Genomic DNA, 17,649 nt, shown 5'->3' on the forward strand with positions numbered 1-17,649 from the left:
GATAGATATCAGTTCTGATTTCAGATCTAATTTCGTGCTCACCTCCCTTGCTCTATCCAAGCTATTGGATTGTAGTTCTTGCTGAATGACTGATTGTTGAACCTGCTTCATCTCAAGTTGCGCCATCTTCAGTGGAAGTGTGTTTTGGTACCCTCTTTGGGCGTGAACACCTACCATGAGAGCTACATGTGTGGATTCTGTATCAGGTATTGCTCTCCCTTTCTTTTGGTTTCAGATCTGGTCCAGTTTGGTTGAAGAACGATCCTTGAAAAATGTAATTTTTCTAAAGCTAGGAATACTATTCTTGGAAGGGAGAAAAGATATTTTTGAGATTTCGCCCAGCCACCCTACACGGTTCAGCCATCCATATGATGGATTTCCCCTTCCTTCATATGTGAGGCAAATAGGATAGTCCTTGCAACTTCAACAATATGTTAGTTTTTTCTCTCAGCAACTCCATTATGTTCTGGAGTTCTAACACATGAACTCTGGTGAATAACCCCCAAATCAGCGAGATAACAAGTTAGGTTCTTCTCAAAGTATTCTTTTGCATTGTCGAATTTGAAAATTTTTATTCTAGTATCAAATTGGGTAAGAACAAATTCATGGAAGTCTACTTCACAAGCCTGGGAACTTCATCATGGAATTTCATAAAAAAATAGCCAAGTATATCATGAAAAATCATCAATGAACAAGATGACATATTTATAACCACCCATAGAGGGTACGTGGTATGGCCCCCACACATCAGAATGCACAATATGGAAAGGAGAATATGATCTTTTATTACTCAATGTTTCAACAACTCACATAACTCACAATGAAGACCAAACAAATTAATTCCCTTAATTAGTTCTGGGAATAAACAACTTAAAGCAAAAAGAGAAAGATGACACAACCGAAAATGACATAACATGACACGACTAACAGACTCTGAAGATGTAGATCCAAAAGCATCTTTCCCAGGTTGTCCTTGGCTCTGCCCAAGAGTATCCAACAGATATATTCCATTCGCCTCATGACTACTCCCAATCACTTTCTGAGACTCCAGATACTAATAAACACAGTAAGAAGGAAAAAAAGTTACACTGCAGTTCAAAGATTTAGGCAACTTACCGATAACAAATTTGTATTTAGTTTGGGCACATGAAGAGTAGAAGGAAGTAAAAGATAGTCTGTAACTTTGATGGTTCAGAAGAAAAACAACCTTTTGAGAAGAAAGGACTGTTTAGAAAGATGCAAAAAATCAAAAGAAAGTAGCAGAAATCAGAGTTCAAGAGGGGAGAAGATGAAGAAGTAGGTGGCGGCAACTTGGGTTCAGAGAGAGAGAGATTTTCGAAAATAATCTCTTCTCTTACATCCTTAATTCTATTTTATTAAGTTAAACTTTGGTAATTTACAAAGAAGCCCTTAGTTGGGTAGAAAATTAAAAAGACATAACATAAGAAAGAATAGGCCCAAATTAAGGCCCATTACAACAAAGAACATAAAAGATAAAAATGATAAACAGCCTATGGGCCATTCGGCACATCTTCTCTACACTCCCCCTCAAGCTGAGCATAGATGTTAATCATGCCAAGCTTGCCAAGTTTAGCCTTAGGAATGCCCTTGGTGAGGAAATCTGCTAACTATCCTTTAGAGGTGATGAAAGGTAGACACACTTCACTAGAAGCCACTCTTTCTCGAATGAAGTGTCTGTCAACTTCAATATGCTTAGTTCTATCATATTGCACTGGGTTGTGAGCAATGTTGATGGCGGCCTGATTATCACAGTATAACATCATTGGCTTATCATGCTCAACACCCAGTTCCTCCATCGATGATTTAAGCCACAATAGTTCAAAAACTCCATGTGCCATGGCTCTATTTTATGCTTCGGCCGAAGATCGAGCAACAATTGATTATTTCTTGCTTCTCCAAGAGACAATGTTACCTGCCACCAAGCTACAGTACCCAGAGGTAGATCTTCTGTCATCGATGTTTCCAGCCCAATCAGCATCTATGTAGGCTTCAAGTTTAATATGGCCATGCTTGGCAAATAGAATTCCCTTTCCAGGGGAGCCCTTCAAATAACACAGAATCCGCTCTACTGCTGCCATATGAGTATCCCTGGGAGCATGCATGAACTGACTGATGCAACTGACAACGTATGCAATGTTTGGCCAAGTCATGCATAGATAAAGAAGTTTTCCAATTAGTCTCTGGAAGACTCCGTCTTCTAACAATATTCCATTTGAAGAGGAGAGTTTATGGCTCATATCAATAGGAGTAGCAACTGGTCTAGCACCCATCTTCCCTGTTTCAGAGAGCAAATCAAGAACATACTTCCTTTGAGAGATAAGAATCCCATCCTTGGATCTAGCAACTTCTATGCCAAGAAAGTATCTCAATTCCCCTAGATCTTTGATCTCAAACTCTGTACGAAGGAAAGATTTGAGATCATTAATTCCTGAGACATCATTGCCAGTCACAACAACATCATCAACATACACAATCAAGTAAACAACCAAGAATCCTCTCCTCTTTACAAAGAGTGTATGATCAGACTGTGTCTATACATAGCCAAAGCTCACAAGGGCAGCCTTAAACCTTTCAAACCATGCTCTAGGGTACTGTTTGAGTCCATAAAGAGATCTCTTCAGCCTGCAAACCTTTCCTTTCCTATCTGTTTCATACATCCTTGGAGGAAGAGACATATAAACCTCCTCATGTAATTCTCCATTCAGAAATGCATTCTTTACATCCAGTTGATAAAGTGGCCAGTCTGAGTGTGCAGCCAAAGATAGAAGAACTCTCACAGAAGTCATCTTGGCAACAGGGGCAATCAATCCCATATGTCTGTGTATAGCCTTTTGCAACCAGCCTAACCTTGTACCTTTCAATTGTGCCATCAGCATGATATTTAATAGTAAAGACCCACTTACAGCCTACTGGATCCTTCCCTTCAGGCAAATCAACAACTTCCCAAGTGTCATTCTTGTGCAGGGCATCAATTTCTGTTCTCATAGCATCCCTCCATTCTGGAATATTAAGAGCTTCTAACACAGACCTGGGAATTGGGTTAGAGGCAACAGAAGAAAGTTAGGCAAAATATGAAGGAGAGAGAAAACTATAAGAAAGGTGTTTGGAAATGCAATGTGCAGTACACTTCCTTTTTCCTTTCCTAATAGCAATGGGGATATCAAGGTCTGGGAAGGATGGCTCCAAAGGGATTGTAACAGTACTTGTTGTCTCATCTATAACTGGAAGTGCATGGGGCTCATGTGTTGTAGGGGAAACAACCTGCTCATTTTTTGTTCTTCGCCTTTGATACATCTTGGGATTAAAAAGAGGGCGAGGAGGTAAAGGGGGAGGAATAGGAACACTGGAATGAGAGTGAAGTGACTGATCCTCACTTGATTCATTTGAAGGAGGAAAAGACTCAACTGGGACAAGAAGAGGAAGAGCAAACACCTGTGACAATTCCTCCCTCTTTGGGCAATGTCTCTCCAGAGAGGAACCATGAAAGGAAGAAAGCTCATCGAAGGTGACATCTGTTGAGACATATCGAGTGCCTGTCTTTGGATCAAAACAACAATAACCCTTCTGTGGGGGGGGAACAACCAAGGAAGATACACTTGTAAGCTTTTGGTTCAAATTTATGTCTTTGGACACTTGGGATATGTACATAACAAGTGCAGCCAAAAACACGAAGAAGAATAGGAAAAAGATCCTTGTCCGGATGAAGGAGACTGAAGGGAGACTTAAACCCTAAAACCCTAGATGGCATACAGTTTATAAGGTAGGTAGCAGTGAGAACATCACCCCAAAACTTTGTAGGGACATGTGAGGCAAATAGAAAATTTCTTGCAACTTCAACAATATGTCTATTTTTTCTTTCAGCAACTCCATTCTGTTCTGGGGTCCTAACACAGAAGCTTTGATGAATAACCCCTAAATCAGTGAGATAGCAGGTCAAGTTCTTCTCAAAATATTCTTTTGCATTGTCGGATTTGAAAATTTTAATCCTGGTATCAAACTGGGTTAAGACAAATTCATGGAATTGCCTCACGAGTCTGGGAACTTCATCACGGGACTTCATCAAAAATATCCAAGTGAACCGAGAAAAGTCATCAATGAACAAGATAAAATATTTGTAGCCACCCATAGAGGGTAAGTGGTAAGGCCCCCACACATCAGAGTGCACAATATTAAAAGGAGAAGAAGATCTTTTATTACTCAAAAGATAACTGTTTCTACAATGTTTTGACAGTTCACAAGACTCACAATGAAGACTGGACAAACTAATTCCCTTAAACAGTTCTGGGAATAAATGTCTTAATGCACAAAAAGAAAGATGACCCAAACGAAAATGACATAACATGACTCAACTGATGGATTCTGTAGATGTAGACCCAAAAGCAGGTTTTCTAGGTTGCTCATGGAACTGTCCAAGAGTATCTAGCAGGTATATTCCATTCGCCTCACGGCCACTCCCAATCACCTTCTAAGAATCCAGATCCTGAAAAACACAGTAGAAAGGGAAGAAGGTTACACAACAGTTTAAAGACTTAGTTAGGCTACTTACAGATAACAAGTTTGTATTTAGTCTAGGTACATGAAGAGCAGAAGGAAGAACCAAGGAGTTTGTAGCCTTGATGGTTCCCTTGCCAGAGATAGAGGCAAGAGAGCCATCGGCTATGGTGATTTTGTCACGTCATTGAAGTAAATCGTATGAAACAAACAAAGTAGAAAGGCTGATCATATGATCAGAAGCACCAGAATCAATAATCCAAGGGATCCTACAATTACCTGAAATGGTTGCATGATTGGCAGAAGCTCGTATACCTAAATGAGCAAATGCAGAAGAGGTTGAATTTTCTGAAGGGTTGGAAGAAGAGGTCACACCCTCTAGGTGACTGATCATCCTCCCAAACTTCTCATATTCTGCCTTCATAGCTGCTAACTGCACACTAGCCATCATCTCTTCAGTTTGGTATCTGTCACTATTTGGACCAGCAGCAACATTAGCACTACCTACCCTTTTATTATAAGGCTTCTTCTGAAACCGAAGTGGTAGAAGCTCAGGATGCAATTTCCAACACTTGTCTTTAGTGTGCTTTGGCTTTTTACAGTACTCACAGACAATCTCTTTCTTCCCGAAGCTACGTGGAGTCCTTGCAACCCCCTTGGGTTTCACTCCCATATTAGCAAAGTGGTCATTTAGACCAGCCCCTTGAACCTGGACAAGTCTCCTGCTTTCTTCACTACTTACCAAGGCATATGCTTGAGACAGTGAGACACTATCCTTGGATAAAATACTTTGTTTTGTAATATCATACTCTGGATTTAGTCCTGTCAAGAACTCAAACACCCTGTTTCTCTCAACTAGTTTTCCGTAGGTCTCAGCATCATTAATGGTGTCCCAGGTTACAACTTCTATCAAATCTATTTCTTGCCATAAAGACTTCAGTGTTGAGAAGTATACAACTAATGGTTTCTCCCCCTGTCTTAAATTCTTCACATCACTTCTCAACTTGTAAGCTCTGGCCACATTTAAATTTTGGGAATAGGTTTCAGCAACACTATCCCAAATTTCCTTTGCTGAACTCATCCACAAATAGTGCTGACTAATCTGTGATTGCATTGAGTACACAAGCCACCCAATAACAGTATAATTTTCTTGCATCCACTTTTTTCATATAATAGATCATCTTCCGAAAGAGCCTTTTTGCTCCCGGAGATAAAACCCCACTTGCATCTACTACAAATATGAATCTTTACCGATTGTGACCAAGCTGGATAATTAGTTCCATCAGCTTGACTGTGGTCACAGCCAATAGAGAGTCTATAGAGGCTCCCGGAACCTGTCAAACTCAAGATTCAACCATATCAAGAATTCAAATACCCTGTTTCTCTCAACTAACTTTCTATAGGTTTCAGCATCATTAGTTCCATCAAGTCAAATTCTTGACAAAGAGATTTCAGCATTGTGAAGTAAACGGCCAAAGGTCTCTCCCCCTGCCTTAAATTATTCATATCACATCTCAACTTGTATGCCCTGGCCACATTCAGTTTCTAAGAATAGGTTTCAGCAACATTGTCCCGTATTTCCTTTGCTGAATTCATCCATAGATAGTGTTGATTCATTTGAGGTTGCATCAAATTTACTAACCATCCAATGACAATATAATTTTCTTGCATCCGTTTTTCATAAGATGGGTCATCTTCCGAAGGAGCTTTCTTGCTCCCAAGGATATACTCCCACTTTCTTCTACTATAGACATGAATTTTTACTGATTGTGATCATGCCAGATAGTTTGTTCCATCTAGCTTGACTGTGATCACAGCCAGGGTCCCCCGGAACCTGTCTGGATTTGGAAACATGCTTGTTTTCAACTCCCAAGTTCTCCATCTTCTTAAAACACTCCAAAAGGGCTTCTAACAACTTCAATTAACCATCAAGGAAGATAGAAAAAAATAGATGCAGAGAACCAACCTCTATGTAGTCATACCTGTTGACTACGTCACACCCGGAATCCGAGAGAAACAGAAAAAACCTAGCCGACTTCACATAACACCAAGATGTTTGAGTCAATCTTCAAGATGATGAACAAGACGCCTTTTAATCACTGAGTGCCAAGGTCAAACTCCCTGTGGAGCCCGCAAGCAGAATTCTCCAGTTGATTAGGGTTTTTGGCAAAACACCAAAGACTGTCAGAATGATGACAAAGACAACCTTCTTCTCTCCATACACACTGTGTATGGGAAAAAAGAGAAAAAAATGAAAAAGGAGAGGCCGCTCTAATACCAAGAAGAAAAACAACCCTTTGAAATTAACGGATAAATTAAAAACACTCTAAAAGATGATTGAGAACAACAGAAAGCAGAAACAAGAAGAGAGGAGAAGAAGGTGGCAGCTAACAAGGTTCAAAAAGTCGATACGATATGCCCCATATCGGGCGTATTGTATTGTATCTTTTGGTCCCAATACGCCTGTTTACAGGTGTTTCGGGACCCCACTATTTTTTAATGATAAATATAGATATTAAACTACCCAAAAACCAAATTTTGAAAAAAAATAAAAAAAATATTTCCGCATGGTTCAAAGTACCAATACGCCTCTGCCAATACGCAAAGGCGTATTGATACTTTGAACCATGGCGGCTGATAGGGTTCAGAGAAAGATTTTTGAATGTAATCTCCTCTTACACCCTAATTCCCTTTCATTAATCTTAATTTTCAGTAATTATAGATAGGCCCCTTAAATGGGCGAATAAGCTTAAGTAAACATAACATAATTAAGGCCCAATTTGAGGCTCATTATCAACATAGAACATAAATAAAAGAATATTATTCAATGTTAAAATGATACCATGTAGCAGATTTATTTTAAAAGAATACAACAACCAATAAAATATCAAAACAATAAATTAAAAAATAGTTTTATATATGTATGTAGGTGCCCGATTAAGTCTCCAGGCGGGCACCTAGTATGCAAAACCTAGGGCATTTAGGCAAGGCGACCATGAAAAACTGCCTAGTCACCTAGGTGACGCCTTGACAACTATGGAGGCACCGGATTTCCCCACACACCTTTTACATGATCTGAAACCAGATTATCTCTAATCAAGGCCATATAAAAGGACTTCACCGAGAATCTTCCATCTTTACATTCTTTCCACCAGAGATCATCCTCTGAAAAAGTAGAGGTTAACTACAACACAATGCCATACATTCTTTTCTCTAACCCCAAAATTTACTCAATTTACTCCCGGTGGAGGGGTTGCCACCAGAAGAAAAAAACCTATGATCAGGGGGAGGGGGCATAAAAACCTTATCCCTCTGGGAATCTATACAACGTAGGGGTTGGCTCATAAATATACAAAGAAGTCCAACACCTAACACAATACCATACATTCACACATTCCTGAGTTTAAGCAATTTGACCAAGATGGACCATCCACACCATTAGGGCCAAATCACACAAGTGCACTATACATGTGACCAAGGTAGTGTAGACATCTTCCAAAGAAAAATCTAAGACAACAAGATTATTCAGGCATGGATTATGGTTACATGAGACCACATGTATGGGACAGAATTACAACCATGCAACCTCATCCAGGCTCACCCATGCCACTAACCAAGAAAATCAAAACAAAATGCATATACAAAGCGGAAATGCCCATTTGTGCACTCAGTGCATGAAACACACCTCACAACACACAAAGACAATGGGTTTCAAAAACTTCTGAATACTGAGTTTCTTTATAAAATATTATAAATAGCAATCAAAATCAAATAACATCTTGTATTACAATATTAAAAGCACATTAAAAACTTTTAAATTTAAACATATACCTAACTTGATTTACATTGTCATATGGCACTGAGCATGGTTAGTATGCACAAATAAAAGTGTCTTTTGACTTGAACGACCAAATAGTACAATAGGACAAATGAAGGTGTCTAGTGTAATAAAATCCTTGAACTAAGATTACAATTGCCACACCCAAAGTCCAAAAGAATTGTAACAAAAATATCAAATTTCTTAGTACTTTAAAGTCCGCATTCAATCTCAGAAGAAGTGACTACATTCCAAATTCACAAAGGTGAATCCATCAAGATTTATTAACTCCAATTATTATGATCCATAGACTCATAAAGAGAATAAAATCTCAACTTTCAATCATCTATATAAAACATTCATAGGAAATAGCATCTAACAACATAGGGAAGGACAAACAACAGTGCTGCTTCTATCAATTAGTTACTTGGCTTGTTTTTCACATTGAATGAACTTCATAAGTCCTGATGAGGCCAACAATATTGGGCTTTATCATCTCATTCCCTTAATGCTTTGAGTTCTGGTATTGGCCAATCATGGATCTAAAAAACCATACTTAAGGACCTCTGTTGGATGGTGTAAGTCATTATTATTCTTGCAACCATGTCCTACAAAATGGGTTGTTATAATCTTAATGAATTGTATCTAACACCATATAAGTTAATGAACAGGGGGGCATGCCCCAAAATTCATTTTCTTGAAAACCCTTCTTTCTCTCTCATTTCTTCTCCTGTTTGTCTTCTTTCTACTTCTATTAATTAACTCTCTCTAACAAGTTGGTATCAGACAATTCTGGTATTTCTTCCTAGTGGCAATGGAAACTATTGACTAGTGGCATCACTATTATTGTCAGATGGCGTTAGCTAATAGCATAGATGGCTTGAATTAAAAAACTAGAAAACACAAAATCTTGTTTCACCGTGATTTTAGAAAAAAATTTAATGAATTCAGTCATCCTCTTTAGAGAAAAAAGCCTCAATTATCCTAGGTTGAGGGAAACTAAAATTTCTAATGGTAACAAAAACATCTAGATTTCTAGGAGTTCAACATTATTAATGAGTCAACTACACCAAGAGAAAGATATTTATATTAATGAAAAGTAAAAGGACAAATATGTCTCTAGTATACAAGATGTATAATACACAATGAAAGAATGAAGAAATATGTACAATAAGAAGAAAATTTACAATATTAACCCTCACTGTCCTTGTCTCTACAAAAGGATAGGTCCATATCCGGTCCACCCCTCCTAAGACCCCAGATAGCTGGGACCAACACTAGATATTGACTATTTTTAAAGGTACTTTGGTATATCTTCCCTGATCTTTGAAAATAGACACTTTAAAACAGTTAGAAGGAAACCTATTTTAGACAATTATGCCTCTAACTCCAATCAGATTGATGTATCTTTTGACATTTACTGTAAATAAATAAAGTATATAATTGATTCATGTCATTGTGGTGTGTTTCTGTGTAATACCCTTAAACTGGACACATATGAGACTCGTGTTAGTTTAGAATCTTCACAGCCGTTGGATAGATCTGGGGAGATTTATCCTGCCAAGGCTGATACTGATGTGCCACCAAGTTGATTGGGGTGGCTTGTCTCAACTGCCAGGGTGAGACTTGAGGTACATGCAGTGTGGGTTTTCTTGAAACCCTGAACCGGACCAAAATTCCAGTATTGCTCTGGACCTTGGAGACAGATGGGAAAAACTAGAATGTTACACCTGACCCCTAGACTCGATTATGATACTGCACTAGGTATCGGAATGGGTTATCTTTGATAATGCCAATCAATGAAATCCTTAGAGGGTGTCAAAACCTGGGTATGGTGGGACAGTCCAAGAATTCATCTGAGTGGGTGATCATAGTGACAGGATCAGCCCCATTGTCGGACAAAGTGAATGATCGGGGATGCACTCTCTCTGATGGAAACTTAAATTGCCGACAGTTGATTTCAATCGTTGAAATTTGTTTTTGCAAAATATGTTTATATAAGAGATATATTATGGTTTCAAAATGTTTGCAAAAGGTTTTAATTCCCAGGATCCATGTGAGTAGAGAGTGCAGCACTGTTCCTTGCAGCCGAGGGAGAGGTCATCTAGTGTCGGGCAGTGTTTGATCATTATGGGCTGAGAGGTTAAGTGAAGACCATTGAGAGTAATACTTGATGGGCTAATCTTGCATCTGCCCATAGTCCTTGGGTTTTCATAAGGTGATTGGACCCAAGGACCATTTAGTGTAAATGTTGGGCCCATTAAGAACCCATGGTGATGGACTCAAGGGTTCATTGTCTCCTACAATGAATTCGGCCAGGCCCTGTAACAAAGGTTGGGCTAAACCCATGTGGCTGATGTGTAGATCAATGTTTGGGTCCCACACCATACAAGGATAGCCAACTGGGAAGCAGGTTAAGAGGTTAAGTGAGCACATAGACTTAATGGGCCTAAAGCCCAATTTGAACTAGCTTAATAAGATTAATTAAATAGGGGGTGGATTTGGGATTTGGATCAACAGATAGGATAAGGGATTATCCCCATCCACTTAAAGAGTCCAGATCCAAATAAAGATTTCGATAAGGAAACTCATAATTTGACTAGGAAGGTTGATCTTTATCTGCATATAAGATAAGGGATTATCCTTATCTCTTAAAGAGATTCAAGATCCAAATAAAAGATTTGGATTAGGAAACTCCTAATGAGATTAGGAGATTCCCTCTTTAAGGCTATAAATAGGAGAGCAAGGCGGACCTCCAAATACTAACTCACAGTCGGTTGAATTAAGAGTGAAGACAATATACAGTTTGACCGCCCCTGTCTTCTGCTCTTTTCTTCCTGTTCTTGCCGCCCCACCAGTTCAATCTCCACTTGTGGGAGTGATCAAGAATCGTTCTTGATATTGCTTCTTGGCAGAAGATGCAATCTGAAGTCGTGCTCACCAGCCCTCTACTACATTCTTGCTGAAGAACTCGGTTCTTGCTGAAGAGTCGTCATGTTGATTCTGCTTCACCTCACATTGTGTCATCTTCAGTGGAAGCAGTTTTTGGTCTTCTCCTTGGGCGTGAACACCTTCATTGGGAGTTACTGTTACTCCGTATCAGGTATATCCCTCTCCTCCCTTTTTGGTTTCAGATCTGGTCCGATTTGTTTCAAGATTGATCATTGAAAATGCAATTTTGTAAAATAGGGAATGTGATTCCCAGAAGGGAGAAAGATTTTTGAAATTTCGCCAAGCCTTCCTACAGGGTTCGGCCATCCATATGATGGATCTCTCATCCCTTCAACCTAAGTAGTCAATGAAAAATAAACCCAGATTACAATCTGGAGAATTAGAACTCTTGCACTTAATTTCATTTCTTTATTGCTAGTTTTTTCCTTTTTCTTTTGATATGGGGGCTTCAAGTAGTTTATTTTCCATATACACTAAAACATTTTTTTGTATTTTTGGTGCTTCAATTCTTCTGTGTTGTGTAGACTATTTGAAGGACTAGTGTAGTAGCTTCTTATATGTGGGAACTGATGGAAATAGTTATATTATTTATAGGTTTTACTTCCAGTTTCTCATGTCAACGAGCTGAAAAGAAGAAAAAATAATCACCCCATTGCAATCCATGAAGACTCCAATGACTTGAGGACTTTTATGACCTAAGGCTATGTTTGGAATCGATGTAAAACGTATTGGTGTAAAAATACATCGATGAGGTTTTACTTTGAACTGTAAAAAAGTGATTGTTGAGCTTTGAAAAGCATGACAAGAAAAACTTGGAGTTTTACACTAATTTTATCGATGTAGTATTTACATCTATAATCGATGTAAAACTTTACTTTAGATGAAGTTTTACATCAATTTACAACGTAAAATTTCACTCCATCCAAACACCAATAAAACCGAACTAGTGTGGAGCTTTATATCGATCTTGATTTACACTCCACCCAAACACCAACAAAACTGAACTGGCATAAACATTTACATCAATGACGTTTTACATCGATTCCAAACACAGCCTAATGATCACACATAAAAAATGGAATACTTAAGAAACAAAATTTGGATGTCAATTAGATGTTAAAAGGTAATGAAAATAGAACCATATTCTATTTGACAAAATAAAATTCACAAAAAGTTCCAAAGATTTCAAAAATACAACTCATGACAGAACTATGTAATAAGGCACTTATACCCATCTTCTTGTAGTAGCTCCTTCAATATAATATCTAGTCCTGGAAGAGGTTCAATATTCAAATCACCAGATGTGCTCAAATTATCAGATCCAATATGGTTATCCTGTACAGTTGAAAAAACTAATTAGTAGTGGTATTTATTTTTTCTTGTAAATAAGCAATATCTGACTTATATTAATCAGAATAACTAGGACCCAATATCCAAAATACAAACCTGAGAAATTACTTTGTCCAATGTCTCCAAAAGAGGATCATCCTCCAACTGCTTGATTGACAAAGTAAGCCTTGACTTTTCTCTACAGTGAAGCCAATAAAATCCCAAACAGTTTCTTTTATGAAACAATTTTGAAGCACATACTAAAAAGAAAAAGAAACAATTTTTAATTTAATTTATTAATGGTATTCAAATTCCATAGCCATTCCAAGTTTTACCTAAATCTAATGAACAATATTTTCAAAATGAGACTAAAGGCAACAACTCAAGGAATTATAAAAATGAACAATATTCCAAGTTTTACCTAAATCTAGCTTGAAAGACCCTTAAAATTTTATCATTTTTTTTATTTTATATAGTAACAATTATAAAAATGAGACTAAAGGCAACAGCTCAAGGGAGTTACTTTAAACCATTAACCATCAAGGCAAGGCAGCCCAATCCACAACTATATAACTAGAGATAGTCAAGTTGACCATGATCCATATATAACCCCAGGGCTTGTTTTTTGGTTCCATGGGGCTACACAACTGGGGTAGCTGATCCCCCAAACTCACATCCCTCCCAACCCTGGTGAAGGCGAGATTTGATCTGAAATTTCTGCTACAACCTGCCAGAGACATTACCAACTGATCCATTTCGCACCTTCTAACCCAAAGGCCTTTAGAACTCTTCAAATATCACAATATCTAAAATACTACATCTAGAAGACAGGCTCTTTGAGAGTCCATAAACTGAACAATAATACAAAGTCCAAACTGCAAATAATATGTCAAGTTAAGTAATAATCAAATAATTTAGTTTCCCAACCAAACTCCACTACTATCCGTTATCATCAACCAACTCCCAGTCATCAAATATAAGCTTAATATTCAAATCCATAAGTATAGTCATTTGCCTATAGCCTAGCATGTCCACCCCCTCAATCAAATGAAATGTATAATTCCTCTTTGAAACACATTGCTGAAACTAAATCCTAAGAGCCTTCCTATCCAACATAATTCCTATGCATAGTTGTCAAGGCAATGCCTAGGCGACAAGGTGCCTTTGGAGGCTTGCCTCGCCTAATCGCCAAACAGCTTTGTATGTTGTGTAATAAAATACTTTTATATTCTTAATTTTTTGTGAATATAATTATAAAATAGACATTATTAAACTAAAATATTCATTTTGTGTGTTTATATATTAAATTCTTTTTATTATTTTCTTATTTGTTAGGGTTTAATCAACACAGACATTGCTAACTGCTGTATTTTTTCTTTGATCAATAACTTCTGTATTGAACCCTCAATGACTTCATAACCTGAACCAATAAGTAAGAACTTAAAATTTTCTCTAATCAACACATTTTCTTTTTCTTCTTTTCCTATGACAAAAATAGGGGATCAGCCCCTATATTTTTTGAATTTTCTTTTCTTTCTTCTTTTTCTCATGAATATGTTAATTTTCTGTACTTAACATATACTTTTCTTATTGATAATTATTAAAGAAATATGATTATGGAACCTAGGGAACTACCCTAGGATATATGTTTTTTACTTTAAAAAATTCATTTCCTAGGCGACTAGGTAACAACGTGCCCCCTTGTTGCCTAGCCTCAACTTGGCACCTTGAAAATAAAGTTCCCATGTTTGGTCCTAAAATCACCTCTGAACCTGTATCAACCCTCCTAAACCCATCCCTGATTGACACCGGTTGATATAAGACCTATCAATCCTATATCAATTGTCTCATCAAATTCAATAGAAAACCATGATTTTCTAAGATATTTTCACTTTAGGTAGGTTTGTAATATATTCAAACATTAGATGAACACAATGGACAGTACTGGATGTCAAAAAGAAATTCCCTTTCTCCATTATAAATTCTCCAACATCAACATATGTAGTAATTGCTTGTAACTACTCATTTTATTCACCCACAAGCTCCATATAACTATCTGAATAAAGTAAAACTTCCCAACCAGTCCATGTAACTAGAAGGATCAATCAATTTCAAAGGAGTACAGTTAAATAAGTATAACAGGACCATGCCAATACCTATCTATTTGGATAACTTTAACTTTTATTTCATCACCTTCACTTAGGATATCTCTCACATCTTGAACCAAATCCCATGAAACTTCTGAGACATGTACAAGCCCAGTAAGATGATAAAAACCTGCAACTCAAATACAACATACCAGTAAATTTCTTTCGGATAGAAAAGTCATTATAAGGAAATATATTAAGAAAAGAACACAGGATATCTATTAAACTAATTATCATTACCATCAGGAAAACGTAAATGAACAAAGGCCCCATAATCTTCAACAGAACCTACTCTTGCTTCAAAAGCATTCCCTACTTTTACTTGTTGTGAATACTTTTCCCAAATTGCTTCCTTTTCAGAGAAGATCAACTTTCTGTTCTCTTCACTTGCTTGGATCACCTAAAATATCAAGGAAATAGAAAACTTTAACTACATCATTTCATGAAAGGAGGGCCTCTCATGCTGGTCTTGTCTTCTCTACAGCAACAAATTGAATCAGGTTCTATGGGAATGTCAAATCAGTCTGTATAATCAAGTGTCAGATGAAAGTTCAGTCAGAGGTGAGCAAGAAACTGAAAATATACAGAGCATTCAGACCTTCCTTGTGTCTCTAGAGGGTTTGGTAGAGTTAGGGCAAAGGAACTTAGATTCCCTGCCTTTTTTTTCAAGGCTTGATTGAATTATAGAGTGGCCAGCTTGTTTAAACTATGATTAAGGGGTCTGCTAGGTCCATCAGTTCAGCTATTTTGATGCAAGAAATTTCTGGCCTGTTAAAATTTGTGTCATCATTTTGGGTCTCCTTTCTGTCCTGTTGGTTCTTGACATTTGTATTTACCATCTCTAGGAGTTCTGATATCTCATGTTGTAAGGGTTGTATAAGATTTGATTGCAAGAAATCTTGTGTCTTCGATGTGCTGTTGGTGGCAGAGCATTTAGCAACCAGATCTGTAGTTTTCTTTCTACGATTCAGCAAGGCATTTGATTGAAGATTTTGTTGAGACAATAGGTCTCTCCTTGCAATTGATTGGATATCAGTTAAGGTTATTGGTTATGGCAATTGATTAGGTTATATTGGAAATCAATTAAGGTTTGAACAGTAGAATGAAGGAAGCAAGAAAAGGGAAGAGAGAGAGGTGGTTTTGGGAGGTACAAATCATGAGATCCAAATGGATCCCACCAGAGCTTATAAGCTTTAATAATGTGAAGTAAAATTACAAGGATGGCCATCATAAGGTAGCTATAAATTAAAATACCAAATGAACTAATATGCAAGGCCCATGGGCCCACTAAACAGGTCCAAAATAAAATAAAGAAAAAAAATAGAAAGTAGCTCAATAACCATACACTTAATTTCTCAACCCTACCCCGGAAGTCTGGAATAGAAATCCATCATTCCCAACTTGCCAAGAAAATTTGTAGCTTTGGCATGGGAACACCCTTAGTAAAAATTTCTACTAACTGCTAGTCAATCTTCACATAAGGGAGACACACCACTCCAATCATCACTCTCCTTGACAAAGTGACCATCTACCTCAATGTTCTTAGTATGATCATGCTGAACCAGGTTATGAGGTATATTGATAGCTACCTTGCTGTCATAACAAAGCACCAAGCTCCAATAGCTTCTCCCAAGTGACACAGAATCAAGCAATAATCATAACCATAATGCTCTTGAGAAGACATGAGAGCTTCTGCACTAGAACGAGCAACACCTAACTGTTCTCGTTTTCCAAGCGACCATGTTTTTATCAGAGTAGGATTGAATGGTAAAGAACAAAGGTGACAGAGAACTGTATGGATGCGTCTCAAGAGACTACACACCCAGAAATTGTTATTTGCATTAAAATATAAAAGGATAATTCTGTCCTTAGGATACAAAAATGTACAAAAAAGTGTACTAGGAAAAGAATCTAGTGTACAAGGAGTATAATACAAATATGCTCCAAAGATACAGAAATATTAAGACAATATTAACCCTCTTTGTCTTTACACTCCCCCTCAAATTGATGCTAAGGAATGAGAATCAATTTGTGCTTGAGAAAGGTGGATCTATTTGTAACATTTATTGATGATTATTCAAGCATGACATGGATTTATTTAATGAAAGCTTGTTCTGAACTGCCTTATATTTTTATTTCTTACCATGCTGAAATTCAAAATCAATTTGGTGCTTCTATTAAAATATTTTGTTTGGGCAATGCAAAAGAATACTTTGAAGGCCATCTACAGTCATACCTTGATTCTCATGGAATTATTTATCAGTCTATGTTCACACATTCCACGACAAAACAGTGTGGCTGAACAGAAGAATAGACATTTACTAGAAACGGCTCATGCTTTGATGTTTCAGATGTATTTTCCTAAAATCTATTGGAGTGATACAGTTTTCACAACTTGTTTCTTAATTAACCGTATGCACTCATCACTTGGTAGAGTTTCTCCCTTGTCATTTCCGTCTACTAAACCATTCTCACTTTCTCCTTGTGTGTTTAGTTGTGTTTGTTTTGTTCACCAGTTAGAGCTTGAAGCCTAAAAGTGTATTTTCCCAAGACACTCTGATACTCCCTGATGTGACATTTGAAACTGTGCCTTTCTTTTCTCCTACTGAGTCCTCTCCCACATCTTCTTCCTTATCTCTCCCCGTTGCCTCAACAGATGGTCATATTCCTGTATCTAGCTGCAGTGATGCAATAGAAGCAGAACCACCACCTAAGAGTGTGTATCGCAAAGGACCTCGAGGAATTGTTTATCCCATTCTAGCACCTACTTTTCCACCATCACCTCCACTGTTGAATGGTTCATCTAACCTTGATCTTCCCATCGCACTCCATAAAGGTAAATGTGCCTGTACTGTACTGATCACCTTACATATCATTGTGTTTCATTTGTAC

General features: G+C 37.5%; 1 protein-coding gene across 1 annotated transcript in view; it reads right to left on the reverse strand.

Annotated features, from left to right (window-relative positions):
* The window catches only part of LOC148865440 (Nucleic acid-binding proteins superfamily), an 86,507-nt gene that overhangs the window by 13,604 nt on the left and 55,254 nt on the right, over positions 1-17,649 (reverse strand). The window contains exons 4-7 of the mRNA XM_088979133.1: positions 14,998-15,157; positions 14,767-14,887; positions 12,728-12,809; positions 12,513-12,616 (exon numbers count right to left, since the gene is read on the reverse strand). Of these exons, the coding sequence (XP_088835259.1) occupies positions 12,513-12,616; positions 12,728-12,809; positions 14,767-14,887; positions 14,998-15,157 (467 nt within the window). The remainder of the gene's footprint in view (positions 1-12,512; positions 12,617-12,727; positions 12,810-14,766; positions 14,888-14,997; positions 15,158-17,649) is intronic.

This window comes from Nelumbo lutea, chromosome 3, assembly GCF_056320005.1.
Source record: "Nelumbo lutea isolate HS-2025 chromosome 3, American lotus-T2T, whole genome shotgun sequence".
NCBI classification, from domain to species: Eukaryota; Viridiplantae; Streptophyta; class Magnoliopsida; order Proteales; family Nelumbonaceae; genus Nelumbo; species Nelumbo lutea.